Source organism: Cynocephalus volans, chromosome 4 (assembly GCF_027409185.1).
Source record: "Cynocephalus volans isolate mCynVol1 chromosome 4, mCynVol1.pri, whole genome shotgun sequence".
Classification (NCBI taxonomy): domain Eukaryota; kingdom Metazoa; phylum Chordata; class Mammalia; order Dermoptera; family Cynocephalidae; genus Cynocephalus; species Cynocephalus volans.
This window is the reverse complement of record NC_084463.1, coordinates 134,930,358-134,950,566: the sequence shown is the minus strand read 5'-3', so window position 1 is coordinate 134,950,566 and position 20,209 is coordinate 134,930,358. Positions and strand designations below refer to the sequence as shown.

General features: G+C 38.5%; 1 protein-coding gene across 1 annotated transcript; it reads left to right on the top strand.

Moving 5' to 3' along the window:
• The first annotated feature begins 3,381 nt into the window (after nt 1-3,381).
• Nucleotides 3,382-19,984, top strand: TRAF6 (TNF receptor associated factor 6). The gene is made up of 7 exons (XM_063095370.1): nt 3,382-3,598; nt 9,121-9,438; nt 12,198-12,348; nt 13,256-13,414; nt 14,835-14,906; nt 16,660-16,737; nt 18,636-19,984. Exons 2-7 carry the CDS (start codon nt 9,143-9,145, stop codon nt 19,503-19,505), a joined length of 1,626 nt encoding a protein of 541 aa, XP_062951440.1. The 5' UTR covers nt 3,382-3,598; nt 9,121-9,142; the 3' UTR covers nt 19,506-19,984.
• Nucleotides 19,985-20,209: the final 225 nt, after the last annotated feature.

Below are 20,209 nucleotides of genomic sequence, written 5' to 3'. Positions count from 1 at the left end.
GATGGCTGCCACACACACACACACACACACACATAATGGTTATTCAATAAATATATTTTGAACGGATGAATTATGTCTTAATTTTATAATTTAACTCTTAGTCATCTTATTTCCAAATGTTTGAGGAAGAATCTCTCACCTTCTCACCCCTACCCCACCAGCCTACAAAATGTATCCTACCTCATTTTTCAAATAGAATGTGAAAAACAGTGATCCAGGAATGACATTGTCTTAGTCCATTAGTGTTGCTAAACAGAATACCACAGACTGTGGCATTTATAATGAACATAAATTCATTGGCTCACACTTTTGGAGGCTGGGAAGTTCAAGATCCAGGGGCAGGCATCTGATAAGAGCCTTCCTGATGCATCATCCCATGACAGAAGGGCAAAGAGAGGGAGAGAGAAAGAGAATAGGGGGCCAAACACATTCTTTTATAAGGAAGCCACTCCTGTGATAGTGAACCCACTCCTGCAATAATGACATTAATTCATTTATGAGTGCAGTACCCCCATGACCCAAACACCTTTCATTAGTCTCTACTCCCAACATTGCTGCATTGGGGATCAAGTTTCCTGTGGAGTATACTAACATTTGTAAAGCAAATGTATTTCACAGGGCCTAACATTTTAGAATTACACATAGAAATGTTAAGCTTGCAAAAGACAGAAAACTTTCCCCAGGCTAAAGCCTCTGTTGTAGATAAAGAATTGTAACACAGCAAAATTGCTGGCTCTAAGGGCAGATGTCCTTGGTGCAGCTAAACCTAATAATTGTTGTCATGACGATTATCTTACTGTTCTTTTTGTAACCACCTATGTTCCTTTTCTGTAACTTTCTGGCCTGGAGAATAAATACTGAGAGAAAACCCTAGTTCTGGGTTATTTTCCAAGGAATGCTGCTCTCTTGAGGGTTCCTGGAAATTAACCCCTTCAGGGCTTCACACTGCTCAGAAGAAATGGGCTTTGAGTAATCCTTTGTGTCTCCATCACCCTGGGAGAGGTGACGGTTTCCAACACATGAACTTTAGGGGTCACATTCAAATCATAGCAAATACCGTGATTGTATTTTTATACACATTTGATTTACTTATACACAACTGGACAAAATATTTTAAATTAGCAGCATTTCAGAAAACCTGAGCATTGTGGTTGCTGTACATATAAGGTAATTGTACTAATCAGAATATTCAGTTCCTTCCATCTGTATAGGATTTCCTAGTTTGCAAATCATCTTCCACATATGATCTCATTTGAATGCATACCAGCTCTGAAAAGAAGACAGGATAGATTTCACTCCAACTTTATAGATGAGGGCACCTGACCAGGTCCCAGTTTTAATGAGATGCAGATCCAGGAGTAGAACTTTGGTTTTTTTGTTTGTTTGTTTTGGTATTTTTTATTCCTAGCATCCTAGCATTAGAAAAGACTTCAAGAAGGAATTGTGAATAAGATAGGCTGAGTTATGCTGCAGAACAGACAACCCCAATATCTCAATAGCTTTTAGTAGTTTCCTGCTCATATAAACCCAGTGAAGGTAAATTGACTTTCCAAGGCAGCACCCTTCTTGTAGCAACTTAGTCATCTACCTCTCCCCTCTTTTAGCTGCCCCGTGGCCTCCTTGATTGCACACAGGAACCAAATCTTGCAATAAAAATAAATGCTTTGACCTTGAAAAGACATGTATCCCTTCCCCTCATTGTTCATGGGCCAGAATTAGTCACATGGCCATGCATCACTGCAAGGGGACAGGGAATTGTAAGTTTCCTGTGTGCCCAGGACATGGGTGAACACTAAAACTCTCCACTATATATAAGTTAGTGAAGAATAAATAGCATTTGTAGAAATAGAGGGAAGACCTTCAAGGACACTTATGAAAATGGTATAAAGAAACACACAGAGAACACCTAATCTTTTTGAAAGACCAGTGCTGGGTTCTCTCACAATAGATTTTTATTAGTTGATCCTGACAACAGTCCTGGAAGGTTGACATTATTTCCTTTGTTATGGTTTTTGCCATTGCTGCTCTTGGAGGTTATATAACTTGCCCCAGAGCTCACACTAATATGTGCAGAGAAGTCTGAATCCCTTGCTCTTCCTTTTCTCCATTTCTCAATTTCTTGGAATTACCTCTTTTCCATCCCAAAAGAGATTTATTTTTATAAGGGGGGAAGGTAAGGTACTGGAAAGGGATACACGAGGGCTGGCAATCCTACTGGTAATGTGTTATTTCTTAAGCTGGGAGGTGAGCACGCAGAAGTGTATGTAATTCTTTACATTTTTTGGTCTTAAATATCTTTTGTAAGGGAGCCAATAGAATCTGAGAACCAGTGACAGATTCTTATCTTGAAAAGAAAAGCATTTTTCTATGAATATGGGAAGCCAGAAAGCAGGACATACAGTATTGTTAACATTTATTGATCCCATACTATCTCCTACATAGTTTTATATAATTTACTTACATACATTAACTTCTCTCACCCTTCCAACAATCCTGTGAGGTAGGTACTGTTATTATTCTCACATTAATATGAGATGAGAAAATTGAAACAAGTACAGATTAAGTGATTTATCTAAGTCACACAGTTTATTAATGGAAAAATTGGATTTGAACCAAGCGTTCTAATTTCAGCATATGTACATATGACTAATACCTCCCCTAAGAGGTGGACCAGGAGCCAAATTTTCAGAGGTGGGTGAAAACCTTTTGTGCATCTCCTGCATAATGCCTGTTACATTCATTAGATGTTTACATCCAGTTAAACAGGGAATTCAAAATAGCTTTCCCATGACAGTCACAGAGAAGGGGTTGGTGGTGTTGGCAGCAATTTCAAAGAAATGGTTAACGCATGAGTTGACTCCCTTGGACTGGATGAAGAGGAAAGACCAGGTGATAATAGAGGGTTCTACCTATCGTGGAAACTTCCTTGGCAAGGAGGGTGGAGGTGGGAAGGGAGTAAAAAATTCCCGAAGCTCAAATGATCTACAAAACTTCTCGGGGTTTTCTCCTGCTTGGATAGGGAGTTGGCTAGAAAGGCTATATAAAAAGTTTGGTGTTACTGCTGTCGATACTGCTCACCAAATCACAGTTACTCCGGAACTGATCGTCTCATCGCCATCTCTCTTATTGCATTTCAGCCTCCCGACATATACGCGCACACACATAAACACGCCCCGGTTCAGGACTGCGGCATAAGGAACTCCCAGCCGGGACGCCCGAGCTGGAGGAAGCCCAGCCGAGCGTGCGGGATCGACAGCCCGCCCTGATCCGCGCTTGCGCTGCAGCCCCGCGCCGTGGAAGACCGCCAGCAGGGGGCGCCCTCGCCCGGCTCGGCCGCTCTGTCTCCTCCCCCGCCCGCTCCCCGCCCTCGCTTCCCGCAGCCAGCAGAGAAGGCGGAAGCAGCGACGGCCGCGGCTGGGGCTCGGGCTCCGCTGGCCCGCGGAAGCAGCGGCGGCGGCCTTCGGCCCGGAGAGATTGGCCTTCGGACCTCCTTGCTTGGAAGTGCAGTGGCCGTCCTCTCCCGGAGCCCTGACTGAGCCGAGTGTGCGGCCGGGTGGAACCCTGCGCGCCTTGTTCGGCGGCCCAGCGCACTTGAGCGGTGAGTCTCCTTCGGACGCCTCCTCCCGGCGGCTGCGGCCTCTCTTCCCCCGGGTCGGGGACGCCGCCCCCTGACCCGCCGCCTCCCCCAGGTCGGGGACGCGGCCCCCGTCCCTTCCCTCCGCTCTCCCGGCCACCCCCTCCCCGCTCACTCCAGTCCCCGGAGGGAACCCTGCTCCTACTTCCTCAGCCCTGCCTTCCCTTCCCAGAAAAGGAAATTGCTTCCTGGATTTTCCCATCTCTAGGAGCTGTTACCAGTTTAATTAAAAAAAAAAAAAAAAAAAAAAAGTCCGTTCAAGTGCCCAGCGACTCCCTCTGTCACGGCCTTGGGAAAGCTATTTTTGGTTTCCCTGTTGAACTCGGTCAAGATCCTAGGCAGCGAATTTAAAAAAGAAAAAATGTTTCAAATGACACGAATGTTCCCTCGCCCGCCCCTGCACTAGGTGGTTCTAGCGATTGTTCCTGACACTGGGTTGATAAAACTGTTCCTAGTATTTGGCTTGAGGGGAACTCCAGCTGAGAGTTAGGACTGTCTTGAATGTGACCAGAAAGCACCTAAAGTATTAGCTGTTCGGATGTATAGTATTTGTTTCTTTTGTTTCGTCGAGAGCAGATTACAGTACTGAATGTCTTGCTACACAGGTACAGGAACGAGAAAAACTTGTAAAGAAATTCTCAGTGTTGGCCTGGTGAACCTGGCCACTGGAGTTTTATCCATTCTCCTTTGATTAGTAGGGAAGATGGAGGGGCTTTTCTGATTTTGAGGTTAGGGGTGTGGGGTAAGGACAGTGTGGCCTCTTGTGACTCAAGGAAGGAATGTGTTTCACACACTAGTTGCCCATGCGATAGATACAAGGATCACATCAGAGTTTCAACATTCAAACACTATATACATCCCAGTATTTATGAATTGTAACGTGAGGTCTTTTCTGTGATAAATTTTGGATATGTGGTGCTGATAAATTTTTGGCTACTTGGATTTTGAAAGAAGTGGTTCAAATCCTTGCCTCCTGAAGGAGAATAAATAGTGCCTAGAAAGGAGAATGCCCCTTGAATTTGGATTCAAAATTAAGGTACAGTAATTAAATATTTTGTAGCATCTTCTGGACATTGCAGCACGTTTGTAGGTCTTTGCATTTTAGGAATAGATTTAAGGAATTGTTGAATAGTTCCTGTTTCTAAAGCTAGTAGCAAATTCAAGGTAATTTTTCAGGATTTTCTTTTACATAGTTTTACTCTATATGAGTTGTATGTTTACCCATGTATCAATTTCACTTGACTTGACATTGACTCATTTAAGGCATAACTTGTTGATTTCTTTAGCTTGGCACTTTCTCTCATTAGTATCTCTTGATCACAGAGGAACAAGTTTGTGGATCACCCTACTGCTCCCTCCCCCAAGACATTTAATAATATTCTCTTGGGTTATAATGTGTACGCAGACACTAATTGGTGGAGTTAAGCTGTGATTTATGACAAGGCTGTTTTCACTATTTATTCATTTTGCAGTCGAAAAAAGTTGGCAATGGTTACATCCCACAATATTTAATTAAAGTAGTACTTACCATACTAGATTCACAACTGCAAAAAGGGAATTGAAGTTATAAAGCTCTTAACTTAGAAGCTAAGGAACCATTTAAACTTTGTTTCATTCTTTATACTCATGTAGAAAGCCACATAAATGAGTTGAAAAGAGGCTGTCAGAAATTTTTATTTTTTGAAAACATATTAACATATTATTTGAGCTTACTTTACGTAAGCCAAAGTTCTTTCTCAAACCCACTTTTTAGCAGTTCATGAAGTGGATCCCTGTGGCACAGTATGAGGTTAAAAAGAATCCTAGTAGAGCATAATATTTTCTGCCTGCATGCCGGATCATATTCTATTCACTTCTGTGGCTCACTCAAAGCACTTTTTGTTCTTCTCTTAGTGTTAATTAAAATATCTACTTCATTGTGGTTAAGTTAGGAAAGTGGTTTTTTGCTTAAGTGTTTGCGATCCGTAAAAGTAAAGGGAAAAAAGGCCTTACGTTGCCATAAAGGAAAATTAAACATAAAAATACTAAATGGTACTCAGAATACTGTTTTTGGCTTAATTTCCCCTTTGTAGTATAGTTACATGGGATTATATGCTGTTACTTAGAGGGTGAATGTCTGAAAAAGTTTATTTGGAAGCTTCTATGTTACTCTTTTTTATATTGAAACATAACAGATTTTACATATTTGTAGGGTACAGAGTTGACTATCGATACTTGTATACAATATGTGATGATCAAATTAATTTGCATATTCATTACACAATGTAATCATTCTTTGTGTCCATTAACCAATTTCTTGCTGCCCCTCTTCCCCATCCCCCTTTAGTAACCACAGTTTTGTTCTCTCCTTCCGAATGTTCAACATATTATTGTGATTGTTGTTTGTTTGTTTCTTTTTTTTTTTAGCTCCCACTTGTGAGTGAGGACATGCAGTATTTCTCTTTCTGGCTTATTTCACTTAACATAATTTTCTCCAAGCTTATTCATGCTGCGACGAATGGCAGAATTTCCTTCTTTTTTATGGCTGAGTAGTATTCCCTTGTGTATATACACCACATTTCCTTCGCTAGTCATCCATCAGTGGACATTTAGGTTGGTTCCATATCTTGGCTATTGTAAATAGAGCTGTGATAAAGATGGGAATGCAGGTATCACTTTGACCTGATTTCTATAGTCCCAGCTTCTTGGGAGGCTGATGCTGGAGGATCACTTGGGCCCAGGAGTTCTGGGTTGTAGTGTGCTATGCCAATCAGGTGTCTGCACTAAATTCGTGATCAATATGGCGACCTCCAGGAGCAGGGGACCACTAGGTTGCCTAAGGAAGGGTGAACCGGCCCAGGTCAGAGACAGAGCAGGTTAAAACTCCCAAGCTGATCTGTGTTGTTTCTTAAAGCATGGAAAGTAACGTGAAACTTGAAGGAGGACATCTAGATTTTAAGAGTGCTCACATTTGTCTTACACTATGTTCCTACAGTGGAATTCCTTTTAAGGAGTTGTAACTGATTAAACAGGTTTTCTTAGGAACATATTAGCTATAAAAAGGTCTCTTTAAATCTAAAGACATTCAAGTTTTTTGAACTTGGCTAGAAGAAGGTAGTGTGTAGACTATCCAATAACCCGAATTTTGAACTGGACATTTGGGTGGAAAAAGTAGACCTTAGCTCAGTGACTTTTGCCTTTGTCTTCTGGCTAGTACTTTGATATATGCTGTACAACTAAATAACAAATATTAATTTTTCAAAAGTGATTTTACTTTAAAAAGATAAAGTGGTTAAAAATTTAAGAGAAATATACCTCAGTATTGTCAAGGGTATAGAAAATGGGCTCTCATATATATTTTGTTTGTGGGAGTGGACATATTGGATAACCAGCAGTATCCATCAGAAAGCTTAAAAAGTTACATACTCATTGACCCAAAAATTCTACTTGGAAATTTACCTAAAGAAGTAATTGGACACAAAAATGTATATGGGAAGGAAAATAACAAAGGATATAAACCCTAGTGTAGCAAAACAGTATTATTTGTCCTCAGATTCGGAGAATATAAAGAGGGGCCTTATAGGGTGCAGGTATAGTGATTAGTTCTACTGTTTGTCACTGTCTTGCCATTCCTTCCTTCCATTCAGTCTGTATGAGCCCCCCCTTAGGAGTCTACATCAGATATAACAGGCTCTGGGAGCTATTTTTAACTTTTCAAAAATATTTTTCAAAACTAAACAAATAAAATGTTTCTTTGTTGATTCTTTGGAATTCTATCAACTCACTGTAGTAATGCTGGATAGCTCATGTGTAATAGTAGCTGAGGTCGGCACCTTAGTCTAATGTAATACAAATAAAGGGAAATCAATTTTAAATGCAGCTTCATCGACCAATTTGTGAAACAGATAAACATAGTACAAAGTACATGGGCTCAAGGGTCAGGTAGACTTGAGTTCTGATCCCAACTCTGTTACTTATTAGTTGGGTAATTCTGGGCAAATTACTTATAACCTGTTCAAGCTCATAGTTTCCACTTGATAAGTAGGGACATTAAAGCTATTAAATAAAATACTATATAAAACTGTTTTAGTGATAATGCATTCTTACTGCCAGGCACAGGTCTAAGTGCTTTGCACATTAACACATTTAATCCTCTCAGTAACTCTCAGGTGGATTCTGTCGTTAGCCCTATTTTACAGATGAGAAAATTGAAGCACAGAAAGGTTATATTACTTGCCTAGGTCATACACCAAGTAATGGAATAAAAGCATTCAACTCAGATCATCCAATTCCAGCACGTGAACTCTTCACCACTTCACGGTACTGCCTTTCAAGCCATGACAGGGCCTCATCCTTTGTAGGTGCTCTCCAAATGGTACTCATAATCTTTGAGGAGAATAAAAAGGTATTTGTAGTGGTAAAAAGATCAAGGACTACTATCTTAATCCTCTGGCCAAGGGGCAGCAAGGATTTTTATATAAATATGAGACAGGCAGGGGACTAATTGTCTACCCGTATTGACTGCAGGTAGACTGGAGGCTCACACTCTGTTTCTAGAACTATATCTGGCACATATTAGGAATTTTCCTCAAGGGTAATTATCTAAAATAGAGACATAGTTACACAGGCTGTGAATTGCTTTTAGACATTAGCTTCTCACTTGTAAGTACCATAATGGTTTGGAATTTGAAGGCATCTCATCTGCTCGTGAGAGCAATAGTTTTCCATCGGCAAATGAAACATCACTTGTTTTTCCAGTCATTAATAATGAAACATAGTCACTTGGCCTCACTGAAGGCAGATGGACATAAAGATGTACTTTTTCATTTCTGTTCTTTCTACATAATAGAAATCTCCACACTGAGTATTTGGAAGTTATTGTGGAATTTTTAGATCTAGAAGAAGAAACAGATCCAGACAACAACTTGCCCGAGATCACACATCTGTTAGTGGCACGTGATCACGTCATTTCCTGTGCACTGCTCTTCCTGGCACTGCCCTGCTATAGCCATATTATTCTCTTCAGCTTAGGATACTCGAAGGTACTTCAGCAGCATGATTAAGTTCTTCAGCAGATGCTTATTGAACACCTGTACTATGAAAAATTTTGTGCTAAATAATGAGGATATGAAAATTAAATCCTGACCTCAGTCACAGGAAACAGACATATGAACAGATAATTATGATATAGATGAGTACTACAGTTGAGCTGCTTTTCCTTTTTTAACCTTATATTGTCATTGTACTAGATCATGAACTCCTTAAGTGACCGACCCATCCTTTTTGTGTGCTCCAAGTGCTCTGCACAAATAATGGTATATATGTACTGAAGGAGGGAATCAGATAAGTTATGATAAAATAGAAGTCATGAAGCAAAGCTCAAAACACTTTAAGTTTCCTGTAAATAACATGAACACAACTAATATAACACAGCTAAAAGGTGAGTTGTGTAAACTATGTGTGTAGACATGTACATGTAAAGGCATTTTTTCTTGCTTTTTCTGCAGAGCAATTGGTAATCAAGTTACTATGAGTCTGTTAAACTGTGAAAATAGCTGTGGATCCAGCCAGTCTGAAAGTGACTGCTGTGCTGCCATGGCCAGCTCCTGTACCGCTACAGCAAAGGATGACAGTGTGAGTGGAACTGCCAGCACGGGGAACCTCTCCAGCTCCTTTATGGAAGAGATCCAGGGATATGATGTGGAATTTGACCCACCCTTGGAGAGCAAGTATGAGTGCCCCATCTGCTTGATGGCATTACGGGAAGCAGTGCAAACACCATGTGGCCACAGGTTCTGCAAAGCCTGCATCATCAAATCAATAAGGTACGTGAGCACAAGCAAGAATGAAGTGCTTATAACAGAACCAAATGCAGAGAACCAAATACACAACACAGGACATCCCAAGAGTGTTCTTACACATAAAAATCTAATTAGGAAGAACAACACTATAGAAAACTGAGAAAGTTAAGGTTCTTATCCCAGTTTCTGCTGTGGTATGAAAGGTGACTTCTATCTCATCCCTTACCTGACCCTTGGAAGAATAAGTAAATAAATAGCTACTTCTCCTTAAAGCAATTCTCATGCAGATTAGGGGGTGACTCTGTGCATTAAGGAAATATTTTTTAAATGTACTTTAAGTGATAATGCTATCCTAGATTATGATAATCTCAATCATATGAAGCATGCTGACTCTGTAAGGGATCAGTTTTGATTTTAGTCACATTAAATTCTGTTGCTTGGTATCTAGAAGCAACTGTAAATTAACCAGTATTTTGAAAGAAAGTATTAACTGAAAGCTCTATCCTCATAATATATCCAAAATCCTATCCCTTCTCACTGCTTCCACTGCTACTGCCCTGTTCTGAATCACCATCAGCTCTCCAACAGGCCTGCCTGCTTCTCCTCTCGCCTTCTTCCAGGCAGTTCTCAATACAGCAGTCAGAGTGAACCTGGTAAAATAAGTAAGATGATCTCACCTCTGCCCAGAACATTGCAACCAGTATCTGGGAGTAAAACCCAACATCCTTATAAGGCCCTGTATGATAGACCCATGCATCTCTTCTGTGCTACCTTTGCTCTCCTTACAGCCATTCCCTCTTTGTTCTTCCTTGAACATGTCAAGCACACTCCTGCCTTAGTGAGTGGCTTTAACTGTTCTCTCTGCTTGGAACACTGTTGCCACAGCTGACACCTTAATTCCCTCCAGTGTGGCTCAAATCTCACGTCTAATAGGTCCTCTGGCTGCCCCATTTATACCACAGCATGTGTCCATCCTACTTACCTCCAGCACTCCCAGTTTCCCTTACCAGGCTCTACTTTTGCTTTTTTCCTTAGCACTCTGCCTTCTAAAACACCACATAATTTAAGTATTTATTGTCTGCTCTCCCCACTGGAAGATAAGCTCCTTGAGAGCAAAGGTTTAAATCTGTAGTATTTCTTGACATTTCCCTAGTGCTGGCAACAATGCCTGACCCACAGTAGGTGCTCAGTAAATCATGGTTGCTTTAACTGAATGAAAGTACATGGGATTTCCACAAATAGATACATTTTACTGTAATTCAAAAGTAAATGGGAATATTTTTAGGTGACTAAGAAGTTGTATGCAGGACAAAAAAATTGGAAGATTGGGGAGGTTTATAAGGCTCAACTTTTTCAGTTTATAATGATTTTTATTTATGTTGTATTTGGGTGAAAATGGTACCATATTATGGATCGTTAATTTTCCTGTAGGTAGAAATGCATAGTATTTTACCAAGTGTCACCCACCCATGCCCAGGAAGTTAGCTAATTAACAGTTTTTAATAGCAAGATATTCATAAAAATAGTGGGACAGTGGTTTGAAAAGAAAGTAAAACCCACAAAAGGAAGTAAGGCTTTTTTTTTTTTTCCTATCTCCCTCTAAGCTAAAAATAGCCCATGAAATTGGCTCTAATGTTCTTAAAGGACCTGCTCTGAAATTTCTTGTTATAGTCACTCAAGGAATCAAAATGCATCTCAATCCACTTCCATTTTCTTTTGGAGTGTTTGCCAATACTGTGGATAATCGTTTTCAGTTTACTTTGTAAGTTTCTTATTTTCTCTTTGACAGTTATCACTTTAGGTTTAAGGTACATATTTCAGTAAACTGTTTATGGCTTCCTGTGCTTCTCAGAGAACATTTGGTAGTGTACTAATAACATTATGCAGTCTGGGAGAGGCCCCATAAAGATCATTATGTATCTCACTTCTATTAGGTCTGAGCCATTTGACAGCAATCACCATTTTTAAGTCCTTTTTGCCTACCACAGCAACTAGCAGTGTTGAGCACATAGGTACTTGGTAAATGTTTGAGTGATTGATTAAGGTTCCGGTAGCCTACCAGACCCTGTCACATTTTGAGTGTGGAGATTGAGACATCCCGAAAAGTTAAAGGGCAATGACAGACACTCAAGCTTCCTGAGAATGGATTTTCCCATCATAAGACAAAAGAAACCACTGGGAAGCAGGACATAGGTAGAGGTCCTTTAACTGCCTATTACGTTGCACCCTAGACGTACAAATAAAGGAAACCTTTTTTGCCCATCAGCTGGAGTGTTGTAGTGACAGTTTCAGAGTGAAAAATGTGGCCTCATGGGGGTACCACTAATTGGTTAACTTACGATTGAGCAATGAACTATAGACATGTTGTTGGTATTGTGAGCAGCACATTCCATCTTAGTTGTGTGTTGTATAGGTGCTGACAGAATAGAGGCCAGCCAGACTGCCAAAATTCCCATTCTTAACTTTTACTTTATTTTATGCCAATCAAAATATGATTTTATTCAATTAATGTTTCTCATTTTTTTTTAAGCTGGAATCTATTCCAATCTCAAATCCCGTAGCTTTTGATAGGTAATCAATATGGTACTTGTTGTACTCATTTCATAAAAGAGTAGTTCATAAAATAGTTTATTTTGGTGATACTACGCAATAGAATGTGCTAAATTATTTTTTCATAGTAAATAATAAATGGAGAATTTATTGTAGTAAATTAAAGTTGTTTGGATTTTCTAATGTGAATGTTTAAATCTACTCATTGTACATATCCTATTTGTTTCTTTTAGAGATGCAGGTCATAAGTGTCCCGTTGACAATGAAATACTGCTGGAAAATCAACTATTTCCTGACAATTTTGCAAAACGAGAGATTCTTTCTCTGATGGTAAAGTGTCCAAATGAAGGTTGTTTGCACAAAATGGAACTGAGGCATCTCGAGGTATTAAAGTTATTTTCTAGCTGTTAGCATGTATGCAAGGCAGCTCCTAGAGAATAGAGACGTTGCTGTGTCCGTCTGTGTATGCCAGTACATAGCAAATGATATTTGGTTAATAAATTCTTGCTGAATTAATACCAACCCTTTGATTATTGAATATAAATGTAAATAGAAACCAAGAATTTCTTATTCTGTCTGCTGTTGCTTTGCCCCAACAATAATAAAAATGAAATTAGTATTCTTCTACACGTTTTTTGAGTGAGCATTATCTGCAGTAAAGCTGAAGCGCATTTTAAATAGAAGTGTCATATTTTAATCCCATAGCTTCATTGCTCTCATTTTGAAATAAATAGTAAGTCCCATATAGCCATCGTCTCCAGTAGCCTCATCATACTGTTTTTCTCAATTGTGCATTTTATTATGAACTACGTGGAATACTCCTGTAGTTTGAGATTAAATAAAGCAATTAGATAATAAAATAATTTGCTTTATATTAAATAAGTCAGTTACTAGCCTGGTATTTTTTAATCAGATTAAATAGTGTTAATGTTCAATTTGAAATTAAATGTTTAAGACAGATTTGTAACTTGCTCCTATTAGCTCTTTTTGAAGGAGTGGTCCTCTTGATGTGTACTACTAAGTTGATAATCAGGAAATCTGACTTCTTTCCAGCTCTCTTCCCTAATTGCATGCATGAACTTGAGAATTCGCCTTATTTATATAAATTTGCAGTCCACAGCGATTATTTGGAGAAAAACCCTTAAGGCCTTCATAGTGTGAATAATTCTGTGGTGTGTACTAGAAAAAGTCAGTTCAGTAGCCAATTTTATAAAAAAGAACAGTGTATTCTTAGAAGAGAGTTCAAGGTTGACAAATACTAATCAATTACTTTTTTTTTTACTTATTGTAGGATCATCAAGCACATTGTGAGTTTGCTCTTATGAATTGTCCCCAATGCCAACATCCCTTCCAAAAATGTCAAATTGATATTCACATTCTCAAGGATTGTCCAAGGAGACAGGTTTCTTGTGTAAACTGTGCTGTATCGATGGCATTTGAAGATAAAGAGGCATGTACTAACTTGGATTTGTTAATTCTACTACTACTTAAAAAATTTTATAAATGTATATTTGAGGGAGTTAGCAGTAGATATGGATATGATTCCAACTCTGAGTCCACATTATCAATTTTGGGAAAACTGATTTTTAGGAAAGAAAAGAAAGTTCAATAACCATTTAATTAAGTAGATGTAAAGCTTACATTTGCACATCTTTCTTAAAAATATTCTTTATACTAATTACCACTATTGTAGATCTGCAAATAACAAAAGCTTCTAGAAAAGGCACATGCTGATTGATTTTTCTATGTGATAGTTTAATGACCAATCATACACAAACAAATGAATGATTACTGTATAAGACTTATACAGAATTGTTTTCAAAAAGAGAATGGGTTGTTACAGCTATTACAAAGAATAAATTAAATCCCACAAAATGTGTTCTCCTTATGGTAATTAATCATGCTATATACATATAATGTATTCACTTTTCAGTATGTATGTTATACTTCAATTGAAAACTATATCTTTTGAAAAGAAATGTTATGTGCCTCAAAGCCTCATGATGATAGAGCAGTTTTTCCATTCAGAAGCTGAGATTTAGAAAGGTTAAATAATTTTATATTAATATTTTCAGCGGCAGAGCTAACACTACAATTCTAGCCTTTGCTCCCTAACCTATGTACTCTTTACTAAAATAATCTAGATATAATTTATATTCTTTTCTACTATTACTTAGATAACTTCCTTATAAGAACTTTAGTTCTTATAAATTTGTATTGGTAATTTTCCCTACTTTCTTATGAGATGAAGCATACTATATTCATTATGTTGATAAAATATTCAAACAAATCAGCCTGCTGAAGATGTAGAGAAGTCTCAGACATAATTAGAGCAAATTGGCATCTCCTTCCTAAACTTCAGTAAATTAGATGAACTTAACCTGAAGGTTAATTATTTCTCAGCACATCTACTGAAGTCATTGTATTCTAGAAAACAAGGCTCACCCTTCTGGGGCATTTGAGAATCTGGGCACCAAAGCCTCCTGCCCTAATACATTTGTTCTTTAACCCTGTTGACAAGAGTTGTAATTAAATCATCATGCTGCTGCTGAAAATTTTTGGAAGAAGCATTGGCAAATGATGTCCAAACTAGACACAGATGCTCTACCTCAGATTAAAAGGAAGTGAATTTTAAAATTATCTTTTACCTGCTACCGTATTCTTTTAAAGAGCTAGAAGTTTGTATGAATCTTGTTATTACACTGGCAAAGTGAGAAAAAAATATCTTTTATATTTTATTATCAAATTTTTGCTTTACATAAATTGATGTTCTTTGTTTATAGTGAAACAATTACTTTTTATAAGAATTAGTTGTTTTTACTTTTTCAGATTTTCTCATGATTTTCTCATATTTCTCTAATAAAATTTAGATTCATGACCAGAACTGTCCTTTGGCAAATGTCATCTGTGAATACTGCAATACCATGCTCATCAGAGAACAGGTATAATGATTCTCTTTCGTAAGTTAATATTTTCATAAATAGCTTAAAGTGAGTTAGTTTTTTTAATTGAAAATATAAGTGAATAAGGCAAAATGAATACAGGTTGAAGAAGTATTAGAGCTGTGTGAAAATTTTTCATATAAATTAGTATAATTAAATACTTTCTGAAATAAAACATCCAGCCCTTTTTAAGTCGTTAAAATTTTTAAGTCATTAACCTAGTACCTATGCTTATATATATTTATAAAAATTCCCCACAAAACCAGATAATTTTAAGATTAAAAATATTCAAAAGAAAGGGTCCCTATTTAAAGAAAGATAAAACTTTAAGAAATACATATTTACACACTGTGAAATGAGAATCTTAGGCATCCAGAGACAGGCTGAAAGAGTAAGAGGGAACAACAAAATAGAAGAAAGCAAGCCTATTCAGTATCAGAACATTGTTAGTATCTGTAGCCTCTGAGGCATATAGGGAGGTTTTGAGATTTTCAGTACCCATAGCTTCTCTATTCACTTGTCCGGTAGGACACTAATGGGGTATCATCAGAAGTAGTAGTTATAATAGAAAATTAAGTTTTGATTATTAATATGGAAAGGAAAATTCCATCCAATTGCTATCTTCTGACATTTGGGGAGTTGAATATGAATATTAGTCACAAATGTTTATACACCCATGACAACATAGGAATACACCCGTGAAATCTACAAATCCAGAGATCATTGTTGATTACCTTATTAAGTAGAAGCAAGCAGAGCCTGTCACTTGCCTAACTTTTCCATTTGTCTGAGAGTCTCTTAGTTTTTTTCCAACAAAGCCTTAATTTGAAGGTATTGACTTCCTTTTTCCTGTGAGGTCTCACCCCCCTGGTTTTCCTTTTTGCTCCCTTTTAATATTTAAAGGAAACCATGCAGCACATTTAAAACCCAGCAAAAATTTAATGTAGGAAAAAACCTAGCCTAAGAGTCAGAAAACCTACGTTTTGATCCTTACTGTTCCACTAATTGCCCTCTGATCACTGGCAAGTTGACATTCTAGGTCAAATACCAGCTAGTAGCCCACCAGCCAAATCTTGCCCACTGTCTGGTTTTGTAAATGAAGTTTTATTGGAAGATAGCCATGCCCATGTGTGTATGTATTGTGTATGGCTGCTTTGGCTTCACAGTGGTAGAATTGAATACTTGGGACAGAGACCATACGGCCCACATTTACTATCTGACTAAATGCTGACTCCTGTTATAGATTGTTTCCCCAGTGTAGCTAAAATATGCCTCTGTTAACCAAAGGGCAGATGATTTATGAAAGGCAGTCATAAGGGAATTAATGGGTGGCTTCAGTGTATGCAGTTGATTGGTCCCTATTAAATGGCCCTAGACCACAGTGAGAGCCCTGGTAGAGTTTGCAGTTATAGTTGTCAGAGGTGTTTTTTCTCCAACTTGCCACTAGAGGGCACCAGTTCCCAGCAATAGGAACAAATTTATTTTCTTGAAATGAATTTTGAGTGATTTGGGAGGGGTTTCTGTTATAAGATGTTATTTCCTTTCTCTCTAACTTTTGGAGGTAAATATTATTTTAATCTTTGTGGGCTGTGTGGTTTCTGTTGAAATGAAACTCAGCCAGTGTGGTACAAAAGCAACCATAGGCAATACATAGTTTTGTTCAGGTAAAACATAGATCACATTTTAAGTGTGATCTCATCAAACTAGAACATAAGCAGGGAAAAACATTTTCAACTTTTGTTTTGGTTTTCAGATGCCTAATCATTATGATCTAGACTGCCCTACAGCTCCAGTTCCATGCACATTCAGTACTTTTGGTTGCCAGGAAAAGGTAAGGTTTTAAAAAGTCTTAAATTTAAATCAAGAATATTCAGTTATATAATGTAGTGGAGAACACCAACAAGAATGTAAATGTTTGTAAAACAGTGTGATAAATTATATAATAGAGTTACTTATGGATGCTGCAAGCGAAAGCAAAGGCACACCTAGCGGTGTCTAAAGCAGTCAGGCAGACTTGACAAAAGGTGATGGGCTGAATCTTAATAGATGAAAAAAAAGTTGTCCAAGAAGGCAAGAGAGTGGCTGGCGAGAGAGTGAGTGAGCAAGCATGGTGATTTGGGGAACTACAGTAGTTTGTTTTATGTTATTCAACCCAGTAACAATATAGAAGATTTGAAATAGGAGTAGGGGTGGCAATACCTGAGCTGTTAGAATACCAAGACCCCATATGAGGACAGCATGAATTATGGTGGTGACAGTGAAGATAGATCTAGGAGGTAATACACATTTAGGAGGGAAGATCTATTGACTCTGTAGCTAAATAGATGTGATGGGTGGAGAGGGAGGTGTTTAGAATGATTCTTGGTTTCTGACCTTGGTCACTGGGTAAATGAAAGGGCCATTCAGCAACAGAGAGTGAACACAGCAAAGAACTGATTGGAAGCAGAGGTTAAAAAAAAAAATCCGCTTTAATGGTACTGAGTTGTAGATAGGAATTCACCCAACTATGGGACATCCAGGCGGAGATGACTGGCATGAATTGTATATGTGGTTTTAAGCTCCAAAGAGAAATTCGGATTCAGAACATGGATTTGGTGAAGTAATTTGTGGTGATAAAGGAAGGTGTGATTGAGATCATATAGATTATGTACATGAAAGAGAAGTAGACCAAGAAAAGGAGCCATGAATGAATAGTATTAGAAACAGATGAACCAGGCGAGAAGAAAGTATTGTTATGGTCTCCAAAATTAGTTTTAAGAGTCTAGTGATCAGTAGTGTTAAATGTCTGAGATAAATCATTATTTGTGATGTTTTTCTTTCTGAAGAGTGTGATACACTTTTGCTTTTTCATTATCCTTTTTTCCTGACTTTTTTATAATAGTTTTTAATAATTTAAAAGATAAAATGAACATAATGGTATATATAATTACATTTTGTACTAAAATTCTGTATTTGTGTGCTTAAAGACTTGAAGGGAATGTATCAAAATGTTAATGGAAGTTAGGTGAGATAATAGGTAACTTATTTTCTTTTTGACCATCAATGTTTTCTGTTTTTCTATAATATACATGAGTTTCTTTTGTAAAAAAATTGTTATATCATGAATGTTTTTCATGTAACATTCTTGATAATCTTAGAATAGTGTAGAGAATGGAATGATTCCAGTTCACAGTAGATTGTACGGGTAGACTACCCTTGACTTTAAAAGGAAGAAGGAGCAAATGGTACTAACTAGTGAGAGACATAAGATCAATAAAGAGGTTTGCCTTTTTTTGTTTGTTTTTTAATGGGAAAGATTTTAATAATTATATTCTGAGGGAAAGGGTTAGAAGAAGAGAATGCTTGTAGATAAAGGAGAAATGGGATAACTGAGTAAAACTTGGGCTGGATGCCATTTAGGGCACAGGGGGAGCATTAATCTTGGACAAGAAGAGAGTCATCTCTGAGTCAGAAAAGGAGGGGTGTAGATACTTTTATTTTTGTAGGTGGGAGGGCAGTCTATCCGAGTGAAAGCTGAAGGAGTATTCATTAGACAGCCTCGGTTTTTCAGTGAATTAACAGGCAAAAATCATCTCATTGGATTGAGAATCTGAGGAAAGCAAAGGAAAGTTGTAGAGGACTGAGGGGAGTGATGATGCCACTTAAAAACCTCTTATTTGGTCTGACCAGGTCCTTTGCCTAGTCCTCACAGTGTCTATTCTCAACCCAAGTCTTGTGCTTGATTTTTAGATGCAGAGGAATCACTTGGCACGCCACCTACAAGAGAACACCCAGTCACACATGAGAATGTTGGCCCAGGCCGTTCATAGTTTAAACCTTGCGTTAACTCCCATCTCTCAACGTGATATGCTTCCGTATGATCCTGCCTCTCTGTCCCGGGTTTCCTCTGGGTGTCACCCAGAGGTCCAGAATTTCCAGGAAACCATTCACCAGTTGGAGGGTCGCCTTGTAAGACAAGACCATCAAATCCGGGAGCTGATTGCTAAAATGGAAACTCAGAGCATGTATGTAAGTGAACTCAAACGAACTATTCGAACTCTTGAGGACAAAGTTGCTGAAATTGAAGCACAGCAGTGCAATGGGATTTACATCTGGAAGATTGGCAACTTTGGTATGCACTTGAAATCTCAAGAAGAGGAAAAACCTGTTGTTATTCATAGCCCTGGATTCTACACAGGCAAACCCGGATACAAACTGTGCATGCGCTTGCACCTTCAGTTACCAACTGCTCAGCGCTGTGCAAACTATATATCCCTCTTTGTCCACACAATGCAAGGAGAGTATGACAGCCACCTCCCTTGGCCCTTCCAGGGTACAATACGCCTTACAATTCTCGATCAGTCTGAAGCACCTGTAAGGCAAAACCATGAAGAAATAATGGATGCCAAACCAGAGCTGCTTGCCTTCCAGCGACCCACAATCCCACGGAACCCAAAAGGTTTTGGCTATGTAACTTTTATGCATCTGGAAGCCCTAAGACAAAGAACCTTCATAAAGGATGATACGTTATTAGTACGCTGTGAGGTGTCTACGCGCTTCGACATGGGTAGCCTTCGGAGGGAAGGTTTTCAGCCACGAAGTACAGATGCAGGGGTATAGCATCCTCTCACTTGTTCAGAAAATACTATGTGAAGAAAACAGTGCCTTTCCTTGCCTTGTTCTCAATAATAATACACAAACAAAAAAAGGAAGATGTAATGCCCACTAGAGTATGTTAAGTCACAACTTCTTCCTGTTACAGATGTCTGAGGAAGTTTTTTCTTGGAAATCTGCACATTCGATGTTTTTTTCAAAAATCTTACTTCTAAGATGCCTTTGGCTGTTTCAGCAGCTATTTAGTGAGTTAGTATACCTCTTTGTTGCATTTTCTTGGACTTTGCTCCAGTGTGTTTTATTGTCTAAAGCCCAGAGTTGGAGTACTGATGTCCAACCTTTAAGAAGAATGAACTTTTATTAAAACTTCAATTTTTATAGTATTATATGTAATATATTAAATGTGAGAATCACTACTGTCTTGTGCTGGTACCACCTGAAAGAAAACGAGCCAAAACGCTGGGTACCATTCAAGCTTTATTAAAGGAAGAAAAACCTGTTGGGCTGTGCTCAAAATGGCAGGGGCAGCAGCCGCTAAAGGGAGTAGGTAGGCGTATATGGGTTGGTAGGTGCGAAAAACGCAGGCAGGGAGGGGGCATGCTGGTGTGTGGGATCAGGTCAACGATTGGTGCTGGTGTGGTGGGTAGGGGTGATATATTCAAGATGGGAGGTACCTCCAGGCGGGAGTGGAAGGGTTTCTTTGTCTAGGA